The 23,309-nt window shown below is 34.3% G+C and overlaps 1 protein-coding gene across 4 annotated transcripts in view; it reads left to right on the top strand.

The window, feature by feature from the left end:
* Window positions 1-23,309, top strand: part of SYT1 (synaptotagmin 1) — a 702,364-nt gene that overhangs the window by 512,793 nt on the left and 166,262 nt on the right. For all 4 annotated transcript variants that reach the window (XM_031939617.1, XM_031939615.1, XM_031939616.1 and 1 more), the window contains 2 exons: window positions 987-1,154; window positions 7,639-7,806. In XM_031939617.1, the coding sequence (XP_031795477.1) occupies window positions 987-1,154; window positions 7,639-7,806 (336 nt within the window). The remainder of the gene's footprint in view (window positions 1-986; window positions 1,155-7,638; window positions 7,807-23,309) is intronic.

Genomic DNA, 23,309 nt, shown 5'->3' with positions numbered 1-23,309 from the left:
AGGAAGAAATTTTAGAAATCATGTTCAGGGTTGTCTGTGAACTTCTTTTTAATATTTTTGATGACTACATTTCAATATAATCAGTTTTCTTAATAATTCCATGCATTTTATTTTATATCCTTCAAAAAAAATAGTATTCTGAGAAGACATCCAAAGGCTTCACCAGATTGTCACAATTTTAAAAACTGCTCAAAAACTGCTTGATCTAGTCCAACTTTCTTTTTATAGGTGAAAAAGAGGTGCCTCTGATAAGTGATGTACATCATTAATATACTTAATACACATTAATACACCCAAGATTCAAGTTTACCCCTTTTGATTCCTTTCACACAAACATGTTTCCTCTCTTATTTAGTTTTACCCATCAAAAAGATAATATTAATTATGCTATAGCTAATATCAATTACTGCCAGATGTTTGTACCAAAGTGAAGGTCAAATGTGAAGGACACTAGATGATCTAATTTTCTCATTCAAAATGCTCCCCATTTTCTAAGAAATTTATATTTAACTGATTGAAGGGGGATGCTTTAGAATAGAAACTGCTAAGATATAATTATAGATGTATGATTGTTTAACAATGTATTTCCATCTACAAATCATGCCCTTCAAAGAAAAATAATGCACAAGGGCTTTTAGCAAGTGGAAAGTTATTTGATTGCAATTCTTTTGCAAATATGAATTCCATATTTAACTGTAATCAGCAGCCCTTTAAAAGCCTCTTTTGTGCTCAAAACCAGGCTTCCTAGAGCTAGCATCTGCCATAATTGGTTTTCTGAAGCCTATAGCATCTCTTCATTTGCCTTCTCCGGTTCAGGTTCCTGCAGGGATGGAAGTTTATTAAAAGGGAGCAACAAGCAAAAAATTTAAAAAGTGAAGGAGGAAGAATAGTAGAAAATGGTGCATTTATAAATAAATCAACCCCTCCCAAAATGGCTACTTAATGAATTTATCTGATTTTGCGGTTTTTTTCCCTTTTTCTCTTAGCTCTTGGTAGGCATCATCCAAGCTGCTGAGCTTCCTGCCTTAGATATGGGTGGCACATCAGATCCCTATGTGAAAGTGTTCCTGTTGCCTGACAAAAAGAAGAAATTTGAGACAAAAGTCCACAGGAAGACCCTCAATCCTGTATTCAATGAACAGTTTACTTTCAAGGTATTTTTTAAATAATGTCTTTTTAAAGGTTGCTTGTGCATTCTAACAACTCATCTAACTTCCTGAAACTTCTGATATACAATTTATGACCCAAGGTCCCCATAGAATTTTTTTAATATAAAAATCATCACAAATCTTTGTTTTGATTTAATGATTTGTATGTGCATGTGTGCATAATTCCTGGTAAGAATCAGATACTCAATTATTTTTATATCAATTTCATGTGTCTCAAAATAATAAGTTTATGATCATTTACAAAAAGAAAAAGATTCATATTAAAATCACAAGGAACATATATAATTTAGTTTTTCTGAATTGTAAATAGAACAAACACCCATGTCCTTTGGAAGGCCTTTATGTGTACAGGATATTGTGGAATACTCAAAAGCCACATAATTTAGCTTACTGTCAAGAGTTATCTTAATATTTTAGGTTTTTTCAGGTATCTAATCTCTTCCTTTTACTTTTGGTCTTTCTTTTGGTATATTCTGTCTTAGCACAACAGTTTCCCTTCACAAAAAGAACAAGAGGAAATGTTGGGTTCTGTAATAATTCAGCAGAGTGTTCCTTCTAAAGGCCTAGACTATTACTGAATACACAAGTTTTGTGGTTTTCCATTTCCTTTATGTATACGTGTTTACAATATATACATATGTATGCATATATCATAAATACATATATGCATATGTGTAATAAAAATGTTTCAAAGTTTGCAAAGCACTTTAACAGAGATTAACTTATTTGATCATCACAATCTTCATGAAGTAGTTGCTATTAATATTATCCAATTTATGTATAAGTAACTGAACTCATTTGGCCAACTATGATGCTATCACCAGTTATTTTCATGTCTTATCCTGTAACATGATAATGTAAGTAAACTGTGATTATAATTTTAAAGTTCAATTCAAGAGACACAGAATAATCAGTGCTCACACTGAAAATATAAAAATCGGCTTTTGAGAATCAATTCAAGCTGTATCTAGTTCATCTTTAGATACTATAGCATCGCAAAACCTAGATAGCAGCTGAAACATTTTCTTCACAAACTTTAGAAGGATATTTGCATTTAAAACACAAAAGTTTTCTTCTAGGGTTTATAGAACTGAGAGAGTAATCAGAAATTATTAATTGGGTGTTGTCCTTTCTGAAAACTAAAACAAGGGGAGCCAAACAAACATCTAGTTATTCCAGGAAGATATAATGGGAGCAATTGTCACCAATGACCAGATCAGTCTCCTTATTCCTTCTACAATGAACAGATAAACACGGGTTGTGAGTTCCTTAAAAGCAGGGACTGTCTTTTGCCTTTCTTCATATTCCCAGCTCTTAACACAATGCCTAGCACATTATGGATATTTAATAAATAAGACATCCCAGTTGTCCCCACTCTCATAAGAACACAAGGCAAGGACAAGTTATTCCGAAGTCTGAATTCAAGAAGGGAATCCCAGGCTTTGGAGTCCCAGAGCTCCCCCACATAATAAGTCTCATTTGTTTCCTGACTGTGGAATTATTCATAATCCACATTCATACTCACAAAATAACCTTTCTAATACAACTGAGAAATGAGGAAAGAGGGAGGTCAGATTATCAGAATCAGAGGAATTACCAATGCTGATAAACATCAATCCTAGATTCACTTTTTTTTGTTTGTTTTTCTTTTACTGGGAGTTGGGGTGTGAGGAATAAAGAAATGGGCAGCATGTAATAGGAGTTCAGTTCCAGCTATATCGTATATGCTTGATTGCTCACCTCCCGCCATGCTCCTGTGCCTTTAATCCCCTTTAGTTTCTTTGCTATGACAGTAAGATTGACTTAACTGTAGCTATGTGGTGAATAAAGCACTCTCCAAATTTGTTCTTCTTTTTCTGGTTACCTTTTTTTAAAAAAGAAATTTCTTTTTACCTTTCAAGAATTTAAGCTACTTAATAATTATAGTTGATCAGGAAGGTGAGAATTTCAAGATTTATGACAAAATAATGAGAACTATTATTTGAAGTTAGGTAAAGGCTTTGTACTGCCTTGCAAATTTCATCATAGGTAATCATCAAATCCATATATATGTGGATTTGTCAGCCTTGCACCGTACAATGCCTTAAGAATATTACTGATTTAATTTAATTCAGTTTTATTTTTAGTCAATCCAATATAAGGGTTTTAAAGGATGCTAAAAGTAACTTGTTGGTTATCTAAATTTTGTACTGTTCAACCCATTTTTGGTATTATATAAAAAGAACAAAGGAAGGATAAATTCAGATAAGTTAAACCATTAGGTTTACCAATGTTAAAATATATTATATTTTATATATGTACAATAAAAGAAGTAGTGTGATGCAGTGAATAGAGAGTTTGCCTTGTAGACTGGAAGAGCTAAATCCTTTCTATGATATATATGGCCCATGTGACTCTAGGCAAGGCAACTCTCTAAGACTTATCCAGCAGACTCCAAATTCATTGATGTAGGGAGCTTCTGTAATGCCGAAGAAACTGAGGCAAGATAGAGATTAGAGAGTTTTTAATATTTTATTTGGATTTCTGAGAGGGAAAGATTGTGTTGGAGTCATGATGCCCCCAGGGCTGATGTCCAGAGCGTACAGCAGCGAATGTGAGTTCTCAATGACATATTTATAGCTCTTAGCTCAGCTATAGCTGAGTTTAGCTATACTCAGCTAAACAAAGGCAGGAGGTAGAGTCCAAACTCTGGTGAAAGAGAATCTCCAGGCAGAGACCATCAATCTGGTTCTGACAGGTTGAGGAGTAGGACCATAAATTCTTACTAACTGGGAGTTAAGGAGGTGTCCAACTTAGAGCCAGGAAGTCTGAAACTTAGAATTATAAATAATGCCAATTAGGTATCTGAGATAGGATATCTGAGATAGTTTTATCTTCTGGGATGTCAGATCTCCACAACCCTAATTATCTCAGTTCTAATGGGCAGAAAAGGGGGGTCACAACCAGGGAAATTGAGGCAGAACAATTGGAGAAACTGAGGCAGGACAATTTAGGGAAACTGAGACAGGACAAATAGGGAAACTGAAGCAGGACCAATTAGGGAAACTGAGGCAGGACAGTAAAAGGGAACTGAGCACAACACTTCCTCTCCCTGTAGCTCATAAATATCATTAAAATAATTGGTTCAATCTTTATTCCCTCATATATGTATTAACACTTTCAAGATAATGCATTAATTATACTTCTGAAATTTTTTTTAAAAAAATTAACATCCTAACATAAAATACTTAATCCCAGAGCTTCAAATTTAGCCAAAATTTGTTAAGGGGTATAAGAAGGGGATGTAGGGAGTGGGGAATAAAGAGGGGAAATGTTAATGGAGAGAAGGTTGGCAGTTACTGACAAACTGACCATTAACTAAGATGAACTAAATCTTTTTAAATGAGAGAAACAAATTACCTGCCAATTCTAAATTTATATTAATATGTCTTCCCTGCTTAATCACCTCTAGGAAAAGCCTAGGGAAATTTTTCAAGGTTATAAAACAGTCATGAAAATAAAAAGACAGAAAAACAGAAAGTAAAGTCAGATTTAAAGTTAAAATATTCTTAATTTTTTGAATATATAATCTTTTTAATTGAAAAGATTGATTAATATAGATAAGTTGTTAGCTCCTCTGTTCTATTGCAGGCTCCTTGAGGATAGGGACTATTTTTACCTTTTTTTTTTTTTTTTTTTTTTACCTCCTGTGCTTCCTACATTGCCTGACCCTAGTAAATACTTAATAAATGTTTATTATCAATTGATTGCTTCTCACATGCCCTTTAAACACATATTATAATCACCCAATGAACTTTCAAAGAGGTGACCCAACATCACTTCTGGCTAATTCAGGATTAAATTTAAGCTCTTCTACTTGGTATTTAATCATTTGGCCCCCTTCTACCTTTCCAGTCCTTCCCCACCCTCGGGTAATCTTCCCCACCCCCAGGTAATCTATGATACAGTGGCATTAACTGCCTGGCCATTTACACAAGAATCTCCTTAAACAGACCATTCTCACTGTCTGTTTCCCATGTCTACAATGTTCTTCCTCCTTATCTCTGCCTCCTAGCTTCCCTGCCTTTCCTTTAAGTCTAAGCTAAATGATCTTCTAAAAGAAATCTTTCCTGATCCCTCTTAATGGCAGTGCCTTCCCTCTGCTGATTATCTCAAATTTATCTTAAATAATATGAACTGTTCATAAATGTTTGAATGTTTTCTTCCCTATTAAACTGTGAGCTTCTTGGGTGCATGAACTGTCTTTTGTCTTACACATAATAGGCATGTAATAAAATGTTTATTAATTGACATGTCCAAATCAATCTATTTACTTATCTATCCATTCAATCATTCATCTATCCACCTATTTAATTTCCTTCCTTTCTCCCCTCCTTCCTTCTTCCCTCCCTCCCTTTCTTCCTTCTTTCCTTCTTTTCTTCCTTCTTCCCTCCCTGCCTCTCTCCCTTTCTTCCTTCCTTCCTTCCTTCTCTCCCTCCCTCTCTTCCTTCCTTCCTTCTTCCCTCCTTCCCTCTCTTCCTTCTTTCCTTCCTTCTTCACTCCCTCCCTCTCTTCCTTCCTTCCCCTCTCCTTTCCTTTTTCTCACCTATCAGAATTATCTATATTCTAATAGTTTTCAGAGCAGAAGTAAAGCATTTTTGATTATTCCATCACCTTCATTCCTCATACCCAACTTGTCACTAAGCTTTAATGTTTCTCTTTATTATATAGCTCACAGCATCAATCAGTCCTTTTCCACTCCTCTTATGTCTTCCCCTTTATAAGTCTTCATCATTTCTTCATGGGTTATCTTGCTCTGTCCCAAAGATTCTTAATTCTTAAGACACAAAAGTCTGATTTCTCTTTACTGTGCTCACACCACTTTTCCCCCCACAATAAAATGATGTAAGGAGGGGCATTAGAAAGATTTCAGAAGTAAAACAAAATGGTTCTAAGTTTCATATCCTAATTGGAAATGTATTCATTCTTCCACAAAAATTCAGCTTACTTAATAGCCTTTTGTAGATTATTTCTTTTCAAAATGTATCTACATTAACTGCCATTTTTAACATTATTTTTATAATTTTCATTTGTGTTCATTTTGATGATGATATTCTTTAAATGTATGATTTAATTTTTTGAAGTGTATAATGAAAATTTGAAGTTCAAAGTAATAGTTTCTTCACATAATAAGCAATATCAGATAGATTTTTAAAGTTATAATAATTTTAATGGATTGAAGTGCTTATTTGATAATACAGCAAAATATCCTCTTATTTCCCTTTTTCATATATAAATAATTAAGGGATATTAACCGAACCATATGATAACAATTTTTACTATAAATATAGTAGTAAGTATTTAAAAGCAACTGAGCCTTCAACACAAGTCTGAATAATTTTTAAGTCACCATTCCTAGCAGCTACTCAAGTGTAACTTACCTGATTTATATTGCTTTTCCTAAATTCTAAAAATATGTTACCAATAATTATCCCAACCCAGTACATTTGTTCTAAGGACAAATGTACAGGGTTGGGATAATTGCAGTTAAGCCTGCAGTTGCAGGACTTAATAGGATTTAGCATTCTTCTACCATGCATCTTTAAGCATGTCATACCTGAGAAGGAACTTGAACATAGACATTATCATATAATAATAATAATATTGTAAATACACATTCTTAGTTAAAACCTTACCAATAAGTAAGTGATTCAGAGAGAAGGAGACAGCTTAGGAGATACATTTAAATCATCCAGGTGCCTAGAGCCCTAGTTATTAATTCAATTCACTTCAGTGTTTTTAAGTGTCCATTGGGTACTGACACCATAATAGGTGCTAAGGATTCAAAACACAAATAAAAATAAATATTCCTTCGTTAAGGCTTAAGGGAAGGTAGTTATAATATATAAATATATAATATATAAAAGAAGAATGAATACAAAGTTATTTCAGGAGGGAGAGAATATTAATGACTTGGTGAATCAAGCATTCCAGTTGTGTAAAAGAATTCATAGATCTTTCAAAATGTGTAAGCTACTTATATAAAGTTACTCATTTTAAGAAACTGACTCATTTAGCAAGAAATCTTCACTACAAGAAAACTAATTTTATGCAGCCTATGCAACTGACCTGCTTTATGTGTTTTTCTTGAATAGATACATGCATCTTCTCAGTTTTGATTGCATAGCTATACAGGAATTATTGTTCTTATTAAGATTGTTACAAGCTACTGAATCTCTGAGGCAAAGAGATAAATGAGTGTAGTAGCCTCATTTTCCTCTGAATAATTCAAGTCTCAGAAAGTAAAGTGACTCAATTAAAAAAGAAAAAAGGAAAAAAACACCACCATGCTAATTTTCTTCCAGTGCTGCTTATTAAAAGCTTGACTATTAAAAGCTAAGTACCATATACTAATTTGCATCATAGCAGGTTATTTTCTGTTTTCTGAGAGACATTTCATTTTTTCCTTTCTTTTTTTTTTTTAACATAGGTGCCCTACTCGGAATTAGGAGGGAAAACTCTGGTGATGGCAGTCTATGATTTTGACCGTTTCTCCAAACATGATATTATTGGGGAGTTTAAAGTGGCCATGAATACAGTGGATTTTGGCCATGTGACTGAAGAATGGAGAGATTTGCAAAGTGCTGAGAAGGAAGAGGTAAGAAAACCATTGATATTTTAGTGTTTTATTCTGATTTCTCCTATTATCCTCTAGACTTATTAATTAGTTACATTGATGCAAGGCTCTCGGCTACTGATCAAAGTCATTCAAATATAGAATCCAAGAAATTGTTGTCTTTCTGTCTCTCTCTGTCTCTGTCTCTGTCTCTCTCTGTGTCTGTGTGTGTAGGTGTGTCTTTGTCTCTGTCTCTGTCTCTGTGTGTGTGTTTCTTTCTGTGTGTTTGTGTGTGTGTGTATGTGTCTGTAGATAGACAGACAGATAGATATATAGGTTTTGCAGGTATTACATAAAAGAAAATTATGAGAGTGATACATAACATCTATTAATAATTCCCATGTTCACTTTCATTTGATATAAAAATACTCTTATGAGTATGTCTCAACAGGGTTACAAAAATGTTTTTGTCCTACAAGGGACAATGAAAAATATTATGTTATCCTGCCTTTTCTATAGTCATTCTGGTATTTTCTATTCAGGATTACCCAGCTACTAACAAGGAAGAAAAATGACATGTTTTCCATAATGATTTCTCTTGCTAGGAGACAATTCATTGTTCTTACTAAAGACAGGCTGAGCATGATGGGTGAAACATTAGATGGAATTCACAAAGGCTGAGGCTTAAATCTATTTTTTTAAGTGGCTCCTCTTTTTACAGTGCTTTTCACAGTTTCCCTCCTGGTTTTAATAATATAGCCCATTGTTGTTGGTTTTTTTTTTTTGTTTGTTTGGTTTTTTTTTTAGCAATTTACAACAGGAAGTTCAATATTTTCATTGCATTTAAACTATGCCAGAATCAATTTTATTTGATTATATTTTGTCTGCATGGTATGGCATAGCACAGCATGGACATGTTGAAGTCTGTCTCAGTAGTCCAGTGGGAACAGTCTAAACAGCTGTTTAACTCACTGAATTACTGAGGCAGTCCCATTTCTAGCCAGACTGAGGTCCTGCCAAAGGGTCTGTTCTTGCCACCACAACACCAGCATTCTCTAGTTACTTCTGGCTATTTCTGGTCTTCCAGATTGTAAACTAGCTCAATTGTGAATATTCAAAACTGAACTGAGAAATCCAGACTCACCATTTGTGAGGAAAGGACCAAAGTAGCCTGACAGAAAAGTGATTCAGATATTCCATGGGATATCTGTAACCAACACATCTCAGAGTTGTCTGAAAAATAGTGTCTGTTCTTATTGAGTACCTAATAATGCCTCCACTCAGCAGGGTCACTAACAAGATTTTCAATTGTGCCACGGATAAATATATTTCAGAGAAGAAGGTCAAGTTATTCAGAATTGTTTTTATATCATTATTATCATTTTCTAGTCTTCATTCTAGTAAAAATCCTAGGATTTTTTTTTTCTTTGTCCGGAGTTACACAGCCAGTCTCATCAATCAAGAACTGAATTCAGGTCTTTTGATTTCTGAGACTGCTGCTCTGTCTACTAAGTCATGTTGCCTTTTTCTTACTTTTTGATGTCTAAATAAAATGACATCAATCTAAATACCAAATCATTCTAAAACTTTTTTAACAACCTACAAGTGTGTACTATATTGTGTAGACACTAATATGGTTAGTTATTTATATGTATTTACACAGAAGAAAAACTTTTTCATCTATGTAAATTAATTGGATAATATAAATGTAGTTCTTTATTCAATATGACTAAGTCATAGTGATATGATGCCAAAATGTCTGAATTCTGAGAGAAACAATGAGGCTCAGGATGTTTCCAGATATCTAGACTTGAATAACATACAGAGAAACATTAAAATGTTTGAATTTCTATTGCTCTTCATGTTTTTGATTGCATAATAATCTCTTCATGATCACATAACCAAAGATCATGCTTCTGTTTGTAGTCTCTAGTCCCTAACCAGTGTAGTGCAAAACCCTGGGTTAGGAGAGGTAAGTATAGTTCAGCAAAATTGAGTCTATGTCTTGTAAAGATTTTTAGGGAAAGGAATATGATTTCATTTGAAAACTCTAGGTAAGGAAACTCCATTTATTTCTGCAGATTGGCACCTTCCCTTCCACTTAGTCATAGAGGGAGAGTTGCCCAGAACATTGAGAAGTTAAATGAAATAACTAGGACCATAACTTTGGTATATATCAGAGGTAGAACTGTAACCCAGAGCTTTCTGACCACCTAAAGCTAGATGGTACAGTAGATAGAGAACCAGATCTGAGTCAGGAAGATCTAAGTTCAAATCCAACCAAATTATTAACTATGTGACCCAGGACATATCACTTTACCCTGATTGCTTTAGTTTCCTGATCTGGAGAAGGAAACAACAAAGCACTCTTTGCCAACAAAACCCAATGTGAAAAGTCAAATACAACCATAAAATGACTGAAAACCCAAAACTACCTCTGACTTTGGAGTCAATATTTTTACCCTCAGATAACCTAGTAGTTAACCACTCCTTAGGGATTTACCTTTAGTACCAAATTTAGAGCAGTGTCCAGCTCCTAATAGAAGGTATAGAAAAGATACCAGGGACTGGCAAAGGAAAGGAGGCCAGCAGAAGAGTAATAGCAAGGTAGGTACTATTGTTATTGTTATTATTGTTCCCATTTTACAAGAAACTAAGGCACAGAGGTTAAGACATGATTAGTATATGTCAGAGTTCACATTTAAACTCCAAATCTAGTATCTATCCACTATCCCAGTCTGGGAAAAACCCCATGATGCCAGAAGAACCCAAGTCCTAGTTCTTTTTTCTGTGATGGCTGCCTCTGCCCAGACTTTTGCTCTTTCATGGCTTCTCATATCACCCCCTTCTCCACTCATAATCCCTTTTCTCCCCATCTTCTTCTAGCCAGGAGCTGCCTTTTTCTAAAGAATCTGATTTCTAAATAGAAGGATATAATTGACTTCTAAAGGTCAATGCCCTGGCAGTGGTCCATCATTGTTCACCTTTAGCTCAGTTCCCTATTTAAATCACTCAAAGCACTTGTTCACATCTCATAATGGAATCATCTGGCCCTCCTCATTTTTATAGTTAAGTAGCTCCTTATCAGCCCCTTTTCTGTCTGGATCTTTCAAGGACCAAGTCCATTACAGGCTCGTTTAATCTTCTCTCCCTCCCAAAGAAGGAGCTCCTTGAGGGCAGAGACTGTGTCTTGCCCATCTTTTATTCTTCAGTGACACCTAACATGAATCTTTTATTTGAAAGGTCTACATTAAATGTTGGTTATATATAATTGAATTGTTTCTCTATCTCCTTTTGCTTTCTTATTCTCTTTCTTCTTCCTCTACCTTTAGTCTGGACACGTTCTTCATTGACATAATCAAAAGAAATTGGTCTACTTTATATAGTAGTTTCCTTTTCTTTCCCCCAATACTTTAGCATTTTCCTTTATTACTATGTGAGAAATATAGCAGAAAAAGAATTTCCAGTTTATGAAATGTATCTTTGGGAGACTAAACCTGTGCACAGAGTTTTTCATAATAAATGGAGTAATTTCCAATCACATTTTATATCTGAAAGATTACTTATTCTTGCTGTAACATTCTATATCTATTCATGCTAGTGTCCATTAACTGCAAAAGATTATAACTGGGTGAATAAATTGAAGTATTAGATTGTCTTTCTTCTCTTGATTTTAGAAAAACTTTTTCCAGTTCAGTTGATTAATTTGATTCCTTATTTTGTTCGTGATTTCATCAGATAATTTGAAATGTTATTTCGGTGCCAGGACCAAGCGAAAGCCAGATGACCTCTAAGGAAGTAAGGGAAATATATTCAAAGCAATTTTTTCAGAACTCAGGTTTGTGCCACTGGACACAGGGCCTTTGTAGTTAGGAAAATAGGATGTGAAAATTGATTAAATCATGCAAAAATGGATTAAATCTATTCATTTTAGTCTGGTGTAATTTTAAAAGAAAAAGGGTTGTAGGATGTGTCAAGACAGTAGAAAAATATGAAAGTTGTAAAGATCAGAAAGCAATTACATGGAGTGAGAATTTTATGTTACTCATGCCTGGGGAAATTATACTCTTATGACCTAGGAAAGGCAATTCACAATAAAAAAGGATAGGATATTTGAAAATATGGGACATAGGTGTTAAGCTTTCTGAACTAAGCACCAAATAATTTGGAAAAGATTTTGTCAGGGAGGTCTACAAGTTGATCCCACTGTTGGAAAGATGCCTCTGACATAGATGTTGCCAATTTCTCCTTTCTGATTTGGTTATGGCCCACTTATTCATAAAATAAAAGACAGCTCAGGAATATAATGATCAAGATCTCTGGTCAGAAGACTTTGGTTCAAATACAAAATCCTTCCTATAAGGAATAACTTAACTGGACAAAGCAAGTCACTCCTCTCAAAGCCTAAGTTTCCTCATTGGTTGAATGAGCCAGTGTAAGGTGCCAGAAAGACTGTGGATACAAAATGCTCTGCAAACCTATGATAATGTCAATTATTAATATTCCAACTGTCTGATGGACCTATTCTGACTTCTAATAATAGTCTCAGACCTAAAAAAATTAACATCTCTATAGGCTTGGAGCCTCTCAACAATTCTGAGAGGAAGGAACTTAGAGGCATTATCTCTGAGGAAATTAAGCCTCATAGCTGTCGATCAGTGTATCTATGGCATGTATCACCAGTAAACCTAGGGAATAAGGATCAAATCCATTCTCTTCAAATTTTACATTCATTGTTCTTGACACTAAATGCCATTTCATTACTAACATTTCATGTTAAACATAGAGCCTCCAGCCTTCCTTTTCTTGTTTTTGTTTGTTTGTTTGTTTAATTGTACGACTGTCTGGAGGCTAAAGTCAAAGAATAGAAGCAGAGTCATCTTTGTATCAGTTGGCTTCCTGGAATCTTATTTATTTCATTCCTAAATATATCTTAAAGACTGGAATCTCAAATGCCTTGATAGAGAATCAAAACAATTGTTTCCTTCCTTATCGACCTGATCTTAGGATAACAGTAATTTAGCACATTCTTGAGATTTTCCTCCTTTTACAACTTTTCCAATTGGATCCAATCCAATGAGAACCTCATTTGTGCAAAAAATGGGTACTGTGCAAAGATCTCAGAAAAAACATATGAAATGGGGTAAGGGTACTGCCCTTCGGGATCTTACTTTTTCCCCTTTTTCCTTCTTTTTTGGGGTAGAGATTGGAAGGAAGGAGATTGGATCTCCCTGTCTCATCCAAGCTGGAAATTTAGAAGCTTCGCATAGTCTGACACCATTACTGATCAGCATAAAAGCATTTATATATAGCTAGCTTCATTTTTCCAATCTGGTTCACTTCAACCCACAGGTAACCTAGTGGCCAACCACTTCTTAGAGGCTTACCTTATTGGTACAAGATTTAGGGTAGACACCCAATCAGCTTTAATCCTCTGTAGTTCTCAAAATCATGTAGGTGACCAGCTTCAACCCTACTTAGGAGCAAGGATTATTGTATTACCCTGCCCCTAGTAGTTTACAATCTAAGCAAGGGGAATAAGGGACAGAAATATAATTTTATAACAGTTTCTTCATTTCATACTTCTTTCAAATTCTGGAAATTCCTTAGCCCCTTTGAGACTCACTTCACATACCACTTTCTTCAAGAACTTTTCTTTATTTACCTAATTCTTGATGCCCAACCCTCAACCCCAATGAAATTAGTTTGGATTTATTTTTCACAATTTATATTTATTCATTTGTGTACATGTTATTTCCTCCCAGAATGATATGATTTTCTTAATTCTGGTGACTCTTTCAATTTGTCTTTACATCCATTGCACTGAATTTCATAGGCATAAATGCTTGAGTTGAATTGAGCTGAACTGAATTCCAAAAAGTGAACCATTAAAAAAATGAAACACTCCTCCCTTAAGCTATTATAAACATGGTTTATTTGAAACTTTAAGTTTGGGCATTGGGCATTAGAACTTCCCATATTTTTCATAACTTTAGGAAGTATCTCTCTATCCTGGGCACATGTAAATAATTTGAACTGACTGGAGGATTATAATTTTCTTTTTTCCTATTCGTTATTTCTGATGCCTCACACTACTGTACCTTTTCTCCAAATGAAAATATTAGGGCACAAAAGTGTTCCTAGAAATAAAAAGACATTTTTATGAGCACTCAGGCAACACATGCAAATAACTGCATTCAACATTCCATTCCACAAGTATTTTTTAAGCACTTATTTTGTGCAAAGCATTAGGCTAAGAACTGATCAAAGTTCCTACTCTTATTGTTGTTCAATCTTTTTTTCATTCCTATCTGACTCTTTGGGACCCCATCTGAAGTTTTCTTGGAAAATATATTGAACTAGTTCACCATTATCTTCTCCAGCTCATTTTATAAATAAGAAAATTGAAGCAAACAAAAATAAGTGACTTGATCAGTGTCACACAGTCAAACTGAATTTGAACTCGGGTTTCCTTGACTCCAAAGCCAGTATTCTATCTATTGAATCACTTAGCTGCATTTGGGTAACTTTCATTCACATGGGACACACATACACACACACACACACCTTAGATAAATGAATAAAAAATAAATTATAGAAAAAAGTTTTGATGTGGTTCTTTTTTTGTCCTCCTTGGAGAATAAATTTATTTTTATGGCCTTTGCTGAAAAATGATTTCAAGATGAAATTCTGTGATATAGTGCAAATATAACAAATAAATTGATTGCTGAATTTCAAACAAGCTAGAATGTAATTTAATTAGTGCCAAAGAAGAAGAGAAGAGAGAAACTATTTCGTGGCTTAATAGAAAATCTATTTTACAAGGGGGAAAAAATTGCTATTAAACCCTAATAAAAGTAAACATGAATTCCACAGGGGAAAAAATGGATAATGTACATAATCAAATATCAAGCATTTTTCATTTTAGAAGGTTAAGGACCAGTTGCTTTCTTACAATAAAAGTAAGAAATGGAAAGTACTTTGCTGAACCATTAATACACCATTCTGAAAAAGAAAGGTAATGCTATTTCCAAGCTCTGGGTGTATGGACAAAAAACTCCCTACTTTTAAAGAAACTCAATTAAACACACACACACACACACACACACACACACACACACAAAGCTAAATGCCCATCATTTGCAAGATACTGTTAGACACTAAAGAACATAAATCCACCCCACTCAAAAAAAGCAAGGGATAATCTTTTCCTTTAGAGAATTTACAATCTGACTAGGAAAACAAGAGACACATAAATTACTTTTGACACTTTAATGTTATGCCTATGTCTCTGATCTCATAGATAAATGTGGGTACTCCTTCAAAGGACATACCATTTGTGCTTGCTTCATATACTAATACTCTTGTGTTGTGGCTATAATCAGTCCAAAAGTAAAAGTAATAACAAATAGTGTTTCATTGTTATAAAATGCTTTACATATTTGTAATAATCACCCTACACTTTAGGTATATATTAAACATATCATGAAGAATTCTTTAAGAATTCAGGAAGTAATTGTGACTTCTGGGCATTCTCTTACCCGAATATTTTGTTGTTCGAGTCTGTGTGACCTCATTTTTGGTTTTCTTGGCAAAGATATTAGAGTGGTTTGCTGTTTCCTTTTTCAGTTCATTTGGCAGATGAGGAAACTTGAGGCAAACAGGCTTACATAACTTGCCCAGAGTCACACAGTTAAGTGTCTGTGGCCATATTTGAACTCACAAAAATAAGTTTTCCTGATTCCATGCCTAGTACAAATATTTGCTTCCTCATTTCAAAGATAAATCAAGACTGAAGGGTCAAAGAATTTGTCTGCTAAAAGTCAAAGCTACTATTGAAACCAAGGCATCTCATTTAAAATTCAGGGCTCTCTTAGTTATAGGAGGCTGTCTCTCTGTACTTGTACTTGTAATCTATAGAAAGAAGAATACAGGAGATAGACTTTTAAATCAAGACTGTGTTCCAATATTTCTTCTGATCATTGGCAGGCTTATCTTTCTCTTCATATCTGTTCTTCCTAGAAGAGTTTACATTCAGTTGCTCTCCTCCTATGCAGTTCCTTTGCTGTGAGGTTTAACTATTATATAAAACTACTTGCCTCAAAGTGAGATTGGCAGATATTAATATAGCAGAAGGATTCTTAGCCATGTTTGTGTAATGGAATCCTTCTCAGATAAGGTTTTTATATGCATATAGTTAAACATAGATTCACAAAGAAAATCAATTCTGTTGAAATATAGTCAACAAACATCAAAATTTTTTTTAAATAAGTTAATCATATTTTAGTATAATTGGATTTTGTTGCGATTCTATATACTTTTTTATGAATTAAAAACATTATTCTGAGAAGGGTCTATAGGCATCATTAGATTGCCAAAGGAGTCTTTGATTCAAGAAAAAGTGCAACAAAACTGCCACAAAGCTGATTATGAGATTTTTTTTTTTGAAAACAAATAATTAGGGAAAACTCATATTTCTACTCCAACTAGTACCCTCTCCACCTGTGTATGTCAGGTCAATATAACACCCAGATAGAAACTATTACTTCTGGTAGAGAGCAGCTAAATGGTGCAATAGATAGAACATGGGCTTGAAATGAGGAAGACTCATCTTCATTGATTCAAATCCAGACTTAGACTCTTGCTAGCTATGTGACCCTCAGCAAATCACTTAACCATGTTTACCTCAGTTTCCTCATCTGTCAAATGAGTTAAAGAAGAAAATGGCAAACTTCTCCAGTATCTTTGCCAAGAAAATTCCAAATAGGGTCACAAAAAGTCATATATGACTGGGAATAACTGAAAAAGAACAAAATTTCTGCTACAGGAGCTTGACTCTTAATCAGGCAAATGACTTGGCTATTCCTCATGACTATTTCAAACATTTTTGTTTTCCTCTTGAAACATCATAACACAACCCGAACTTAGATGGGAAGAGTAACTGTTGTTGTAAAGATAGAGAGCCTTCTTCACCAATAGCTCCACTGAACAAGTGACAGTTATTTTCCTTCATTGGCTTCCTGACAGGCGATGCAAGACTGAAATGCATCCTCACAGACAATTGCTATTTGAAAGGACCTTGGGGAACATTCTAGTGTACTATGCCACCCCAAGCAAGGATTCCCTCTGCAATCTTCCCACAGATTTTCATCCAGGCTATGCCTAATCAATCTCGGTGACCCAGAATCCACTGTTTCACAAGACAGTCTTTTGGAACAGGATGAATTGTTAGAAAGTTATTTTTATGTTAAGAGTCAGGCTCCATATACTTTTTATCTTCTGGAATTGCCCTGCCAACACTTTTCCATGTGATGATATTTCTTCCATTATAGATCTCTGCTTTCCCCAGGCAAAGTAGTCTTAGTTCATTAAAAATGTTTCTTGTCTGACAGTGCATAAAGTTCTGGAGCTGTAGTTGGGAAATCCTGAGTTCAAATAAAACTATCTGCCTCAGTTTCCTCACCTATAAAATGGGGATAATAATTATACTTTCTTGCCAGGTTTGTTGTGAGAAGCAAACAAGATAATATTTGTAAAGTTTTTTTATTTTTTTGCAGAATTTTATATGCTGTATAAATACTAGTTATTTTATTGTTGTTATTAGTGGAACTCTTAAATATTTTGCATATGTTATCTCATTTAATCCTCACAGCAACTCTGTGAACTAGGTGTTATTATTATCCCCATTTTATAGGGGATAATAATAATTATGCTTCTGACACTCAGCAGTTATGTGACCTTAGGCAAACCATTTAACCTCTATGTGAATTGAGCAACTTTCTAGAAATTACATACTAATTCTTATTAGGATTACACTGAGCCCTGGTGGAGGGAGTTCCTTCAGTGGGAGTTAAATAGAATATCTCCTATTCTAAAGGTAGCCAAAAGCAATTTAGAACCAAATAAAATGGGTAATCAAGCTGGTCATCCTGCTTGGAGTTCAAAGAAGGGTTTTTTCCCATAATTGATATACTGGTTCTAGAACCATTCCAAAAGAATTCCAAAGTCATGATCTTGAATATGTGAAAGAATAAAATTCAAATATTTCTTGAATCATTCCAAAAACAATCATATTTTGTCTGTGACATATACACATTCTACATTTTATTAGAAGTTGGTAGAATGGTTGTTTGGTTGGACTTTAAAGAGAGGATGTGTAAGATTTCTTTAGATGAGATTTTAAATGAAGAGCCAGAGGTGGTTTGAATCTACATGATTTGCAAGCATATTGGTTGGCACAGAGACAGATGCAGAGGTGGAAGTAGAAAGAAGGTACAAACAGAACCCACAAAAGAGATTGAAGAAATAATAGAGAGGAGATCAGTCTGGTAAAAGGCTTCTGTATTGTGAATCTGAATTTGGATTGCTATTGAAAATAAATGGAATTGTGAGTGGGAGGTAATTTTATCAAAGCTGAAGAGGAGAAAAATGTCTACTTCAAAATTGCTTTTGGATATTTAATGATGGTTTCCAATTAAGCCAATTTTATGTTATGAACTGGTTTCTTCCTTTTCTTCTTGTTGTTTGATGAATTGTTTGAATTAAATGCTTTCACCTTCTGTCCTGCTCCTGACTAGCATAAAGCCTACCAAATGTTTGTATTGTGAAATCTTAATCCATTACTATCTGTTACCATGCAATTAAACAAAATGTCAGAAATTGAGTTATACTCATTTACTATAACATTGAGGGAGGAGGGAAATGAGCATGAGTTTTTAAAAAAAGTTCCTTTATAATTAAGAACAAGAGGAAAACAAAATAGAAAAAGAATTTCTTTTAAATGTTGCCAAGTAGGATTGTGAGTTGATTTGTTTGTATTCCCAAGTAAAAAACTACAGATAAGAAGACTTATGTGGATTTCCAGGTCTTTGAATCAAAGTCCTGAGTTTAAGTTTTCTTTTCATGTGATAATGGGCACTCACTATATGAGGGATGTTTGGAGTCAAGGACAATTCTTATATGTACTAACCATGTGATTTTAGGCACTTCCTTTTACTTCTTTGTGACTCATTTTCTTCATCTACAAAAAGAGGAAGGATGAAATGGCTGAACCATAAGATCTCTTCCACTAGACTCATAGGGTCACAAATTGAGAAGGGGAAGGGTATTCAGAGGTCACTAAAGACAATCTTTCTGTCAATATGCAAACCTTAGTCATCTCTCTGTAATGCACAAGTTATAAGAGAAAGGACATCACCATGCAGGAGACTGGTTCCTGAAGATCTGAATTCAAATCCCACTTATAAAGCCTCATGTATAAAATGAAGTAGAGTTACATGGCCTCTGAGTAGCTTTCTCCCTTTTGATCTATCTCTACATCTTTCTGCTGTGTCATATCATCAGACTGAATACTCTTAATTTTTTTTTTTAGCTTTTCTTATGGCAACCTCTCAGATAGACCCTCAAATTTTCCCCCCTTTCTGGACTTTCTATAACCGAGCGTGAGGCTCAGTGATGACAACTCTGCATACTATTTTTCTGGAGGAGGGTTGGGAGAAGAGATGAGGATAGGGAGATATAGCCTGTTTTTTCATATGAAAAGAATTGTATTCCCTTGCCTATTTCCAGGCAATGAAATTCCTAATGAAATTCAGTGTTTCCTTGACAATTTTGGCTTTAGCATTATTTTTTCAGCCCTCAGTGTGGTTTTTCCTTGTTATTGATCTATTTCCTTAGATTAAAAAAAAAAATTCCTCTGTAAAACTTCTAAAAGAAATGTTATTTATATTTTATTTTCCTGTGCCTCTTAATTATTGAACATACTTGTAAAGTCAATGCTCATTCCCTACCTTATTTGATATACTGTTAGATTAGTGCAATTCAGTTTTTTTACTTTTGCTGCTTATGTATTGTTTCATTCAGTCAATTAGCAAGCATTTATTAAATGCTTATTATGTGCCAGGAAATGTACTAAAATAAAAGATGAGTACACAAACAAGGGATACAAATGAAAAACATTTTCATCCTTTCACAAACTTGAAAACATCCAATCTTCTTTAAATTTTGTTTCCCTAAGATCCCCAGTTCCTTCAAGTAATCTTTCTATTTCCCTCAACCTTCTGATTGTTCCCAGGACTTCTATATATTTTCCAGATGACCAATATCCTTCCTAATCTATGTAATGGAGAATTGAAGATAATATTCCAGTTAGGTTATCTGACCAGGATCACACCACACTATTATTAGCTCATAATGTTCATACTCTTCTCTTAGAACTAGTCTATGATGTGTTCTAAAAAATTCCCCATCAGGAAATCCACTTTACCAATGTAGATCAAAACCTGCTCTGAAATTTAGTCTTAGCTGCCCAGAAAACCAAGAAGTTAAGAAATTTACCCAATGTCACAGCATGTGAGAGACAGAACAAGACCCCAGATCTTTTTGAGTCTAAACTGTTCCTTGTCAATAAATTGTAATCTTTTTGAAAGAAAATACTGGGTTATTGCTTTTTTTTTTCTTTTGGTACCCCAGCTCTTACCTGCCACGTGATAGGTACATAATGCTTTTAGATGAGGGCTGTTTTGTTTAGTAATTGATATGTGTACATCTGTCTCAACAGCCAACTAGTATGGACTCCCTAGTTCTTTGACTATGTATAAGGCTTATCTTTGCTGGACAGTCAACACTTTTTGTTTAATAGATTGATCTTCAGAGAGTAATTAACAGCAATTACCAAGTCTCTTTCTTAGATCATAAATAACTTGAAGTCCAAAACTCTTTCATTATAATTTGGATATTTTCCTTTAAATGCCTCCTAAAGCCCAACCATCTTCTTTAATATCCAGGTATAATCGGAGCTTCAGAAAAAGTAATGAGAGGGGAGGAGCCAGACCCTGAGGGGAATTCTTCCTCATCTAAGAGGAAGCATAGTTAACAAATTAAGGGGAAACAAGCTAAGCATATTTATAGACAATACTGCCTTATGTTCTGTCACCTGTTATCTTTATATAACTAATGTACTATCTTAACATACACAGAAAAAGAAAAGACTTAAATTTCTTTAGAATACTTATTATGACGGGGCACAGCCTGTGCCCAATGAATTCATGAATTAATTGATTAAATTTATCAAATAGTGATTCACTTCTGCTACTTTAACATATCCAATTTAGTCAAGAAATGAAAAGAATATGGATTATTTTTCTATGCCTTTGTTAGCAAATGGAATTCTCAGTATCTTCCCCCTGCTACCATCACCAACTTTTCCCAGATTCAAAGTAAATTAGAATGCCAAACAGCAGTCCAGTGCCATGGAATAGTTAAAAAATCTTATTCTATTTCACTCAAAAAAACCAAAATGGTGAAATCAGCCTCATAGAGCTGGAAGAAGGCCAGAAGCTATCTTGTTTAACTCTCTTATTTTACAGAGCAAAAAATTAAATTCCATTGGTAAAGTGACTTGCCCAGGGTCACATCAGAGGCAAATTTTAAACCTAGAATCTCTGAATCCAGACTCAATGTTCTTTCTACTGTATCATGCTTCTAATTCCTTTTTTCTTTTTTTTTCTTTTTTTCCCTGAGGCAATTAGGGTTAAGTGACTTGCCCAGGGTCACATAGCCAGACAATGTTAAGTGTCTGAGGCCAGATTTGAACTTAGGACCTCTTGATTTAGGGCTGGTGCTCTATCTACTGCACCATCTAGCTACCCCCTCAATTTCCCCACACACACACACATCCCTGTGCTTCTAATTCTTACTATCCTCCTTTTTAATTTCTTTTCTCATTCTCTCTTCTCCTCCCTTTGTCCTTCCTTCTCTTCTTTCTCCTTTCCAGGAGAGAAAGAAAAAAAGGAAGAAAACTATTCAATTTTTTTCCTTCTTTCTTTCTTTTTTTTTTTTCCTCCATTTTAAATCCTGACTAATTGACTGACAAAAGTAAGGATTTGGTCCATTGTCCCTACTGAACTCTATACATGCTTGACTAGGCACAGCACAGTTTCTATTTATCCACCTACTACTGGAGGTAAACAGAAGCTGCCTAAGGCAAAACTGTGCCATTTGTCTTTGCAAACATTTGAGATACCTTTTTTTCTTATTCTATAATAACTCCTTCTTATAGGTACTCAGTTGTATAACTTCCTCCACTTTCAAGTCAAGAAGCATTTTTTAAATGGTGTCAGTCAAAATGATAAGCAGAAAATAAAAACAAAATAAAGAAAAAAAAAAAATCAGTCCTCCCCTGGTGAACTCTCCAGGAGACACCAAAATAAATAAATAAACAAACAAATAAATGAATGAATAAATAAATGAATAAAATAAAATAAAAAAGCTATATACAAACAATATGTTTAGAGGATAAGTTGGAGATGCTTAAGAAAAAAGGCATCAAAGTTAAGGAGGATCAAGAAATGCTTCTTAGAAAAGGTGGGATTTTAGAAAAAGGTCTCTGCTATTAGTTGTTTTTATATTGGTATGTGTTAGAAACTGTTGCACATAGGAGGCACTTAATAAATGCTTATTCCCTTTTTCCCCTTCCCAAATGAGACATGTTTAACAAGCAAACATTTATTAAGTGCCTACTATGTGCCAGACACTGGGATACCAAAAAAAAAAAAAAAAAAAAAAGGCAAAAGACAGTCACTGCCTTTAAGGAGTTTGTAATCTAATGGAGACAATGTGCAAATTATATGTGTGTGTGTGTGTGTGTGTACATGCACATATATACATATATATATACTATATATATATATATATATAAAACATTGATTATTTTCTGTGTTTCACAACAAACTATAGAATAAATAGAAAATAATAGACAAAAGGAAGTCACTAAAATCAAGAGGGATTAGGAAAGACTCACAATAAGAAATGGCATTTTAGTTGGCATTATAAAAATTTAGGGTGGTCAGTAAGTAGAAAGGAAGAGGAAGAGAAAATGTCAGGAGCTTCAAGATGTAACATTTCTTCAGGGACAGCCAAGAGGTCTATGTTACTAATGCAAGAGTACTTGTGATGGAGTAAACTATAAGACAACAAAAATGATAGAAAATTCTTTTTTATATTTGCATTCTGTATTTGCTCCTGGAGACAATGGAAACCACTGGAGTTATTGAATAGAGCATGGACTTTTGCTTTAGGAAAATGATTTGTATCTAAATGGGGGATTGGAGGAAGGAGTGATTTGAGGCAGGCAGACCCACCAGCAGAATCCTGCAATGATTCAGATATGAAATTGCCTTTCAACAATGAAATAACAAATTTCTTGATTTTATCAATGAGAAAAGCAGACAAGATTTCCCAGGAAATCCTTTATGGTGGTGGTGGTGCTCCTGATGTTGTAGTTACTGTTACTGCTCCTGCTGTTGGGTTTTTTTAAGATATATGAATATATATAGTTATGTCATAAAGATGAAACAGTACATAGGGAAAGCTATAACTGAAAAAGAATAAAGCAATAAGAAAAAAAATTTTTTTAAGTTTAACCACATGAATACGATCATTTGCCTATGAATAATTTTTAGTACTGCTAATTACCATGGGGCAGAATAGCAATTATGCATGTCACTAAATATGCATGACACCTTGGGGAACTCATACAAATGCTT

The sequence above is a fragment of the Sarcophilus harrisii genome, chromosome 5 (genome assembly GCF_902635505.1).
Source record: "Sarcophilus harrisii chromosome 5, mSarHar1.11, whole genome shotgun sequence".
NCBI classification, from domain to species: Eukaryota; Metazoa; Chordata; class Mammalia; order Dasyuromorphia; family Dasyuridae; genus Sarcophilus; species Sarcophilus harrisii.
The sequence above is the reverse complement of the archived record's forward strand: the minus strand, read 5'-3'. Positions and strand labels throughout refer to the sequence as shown.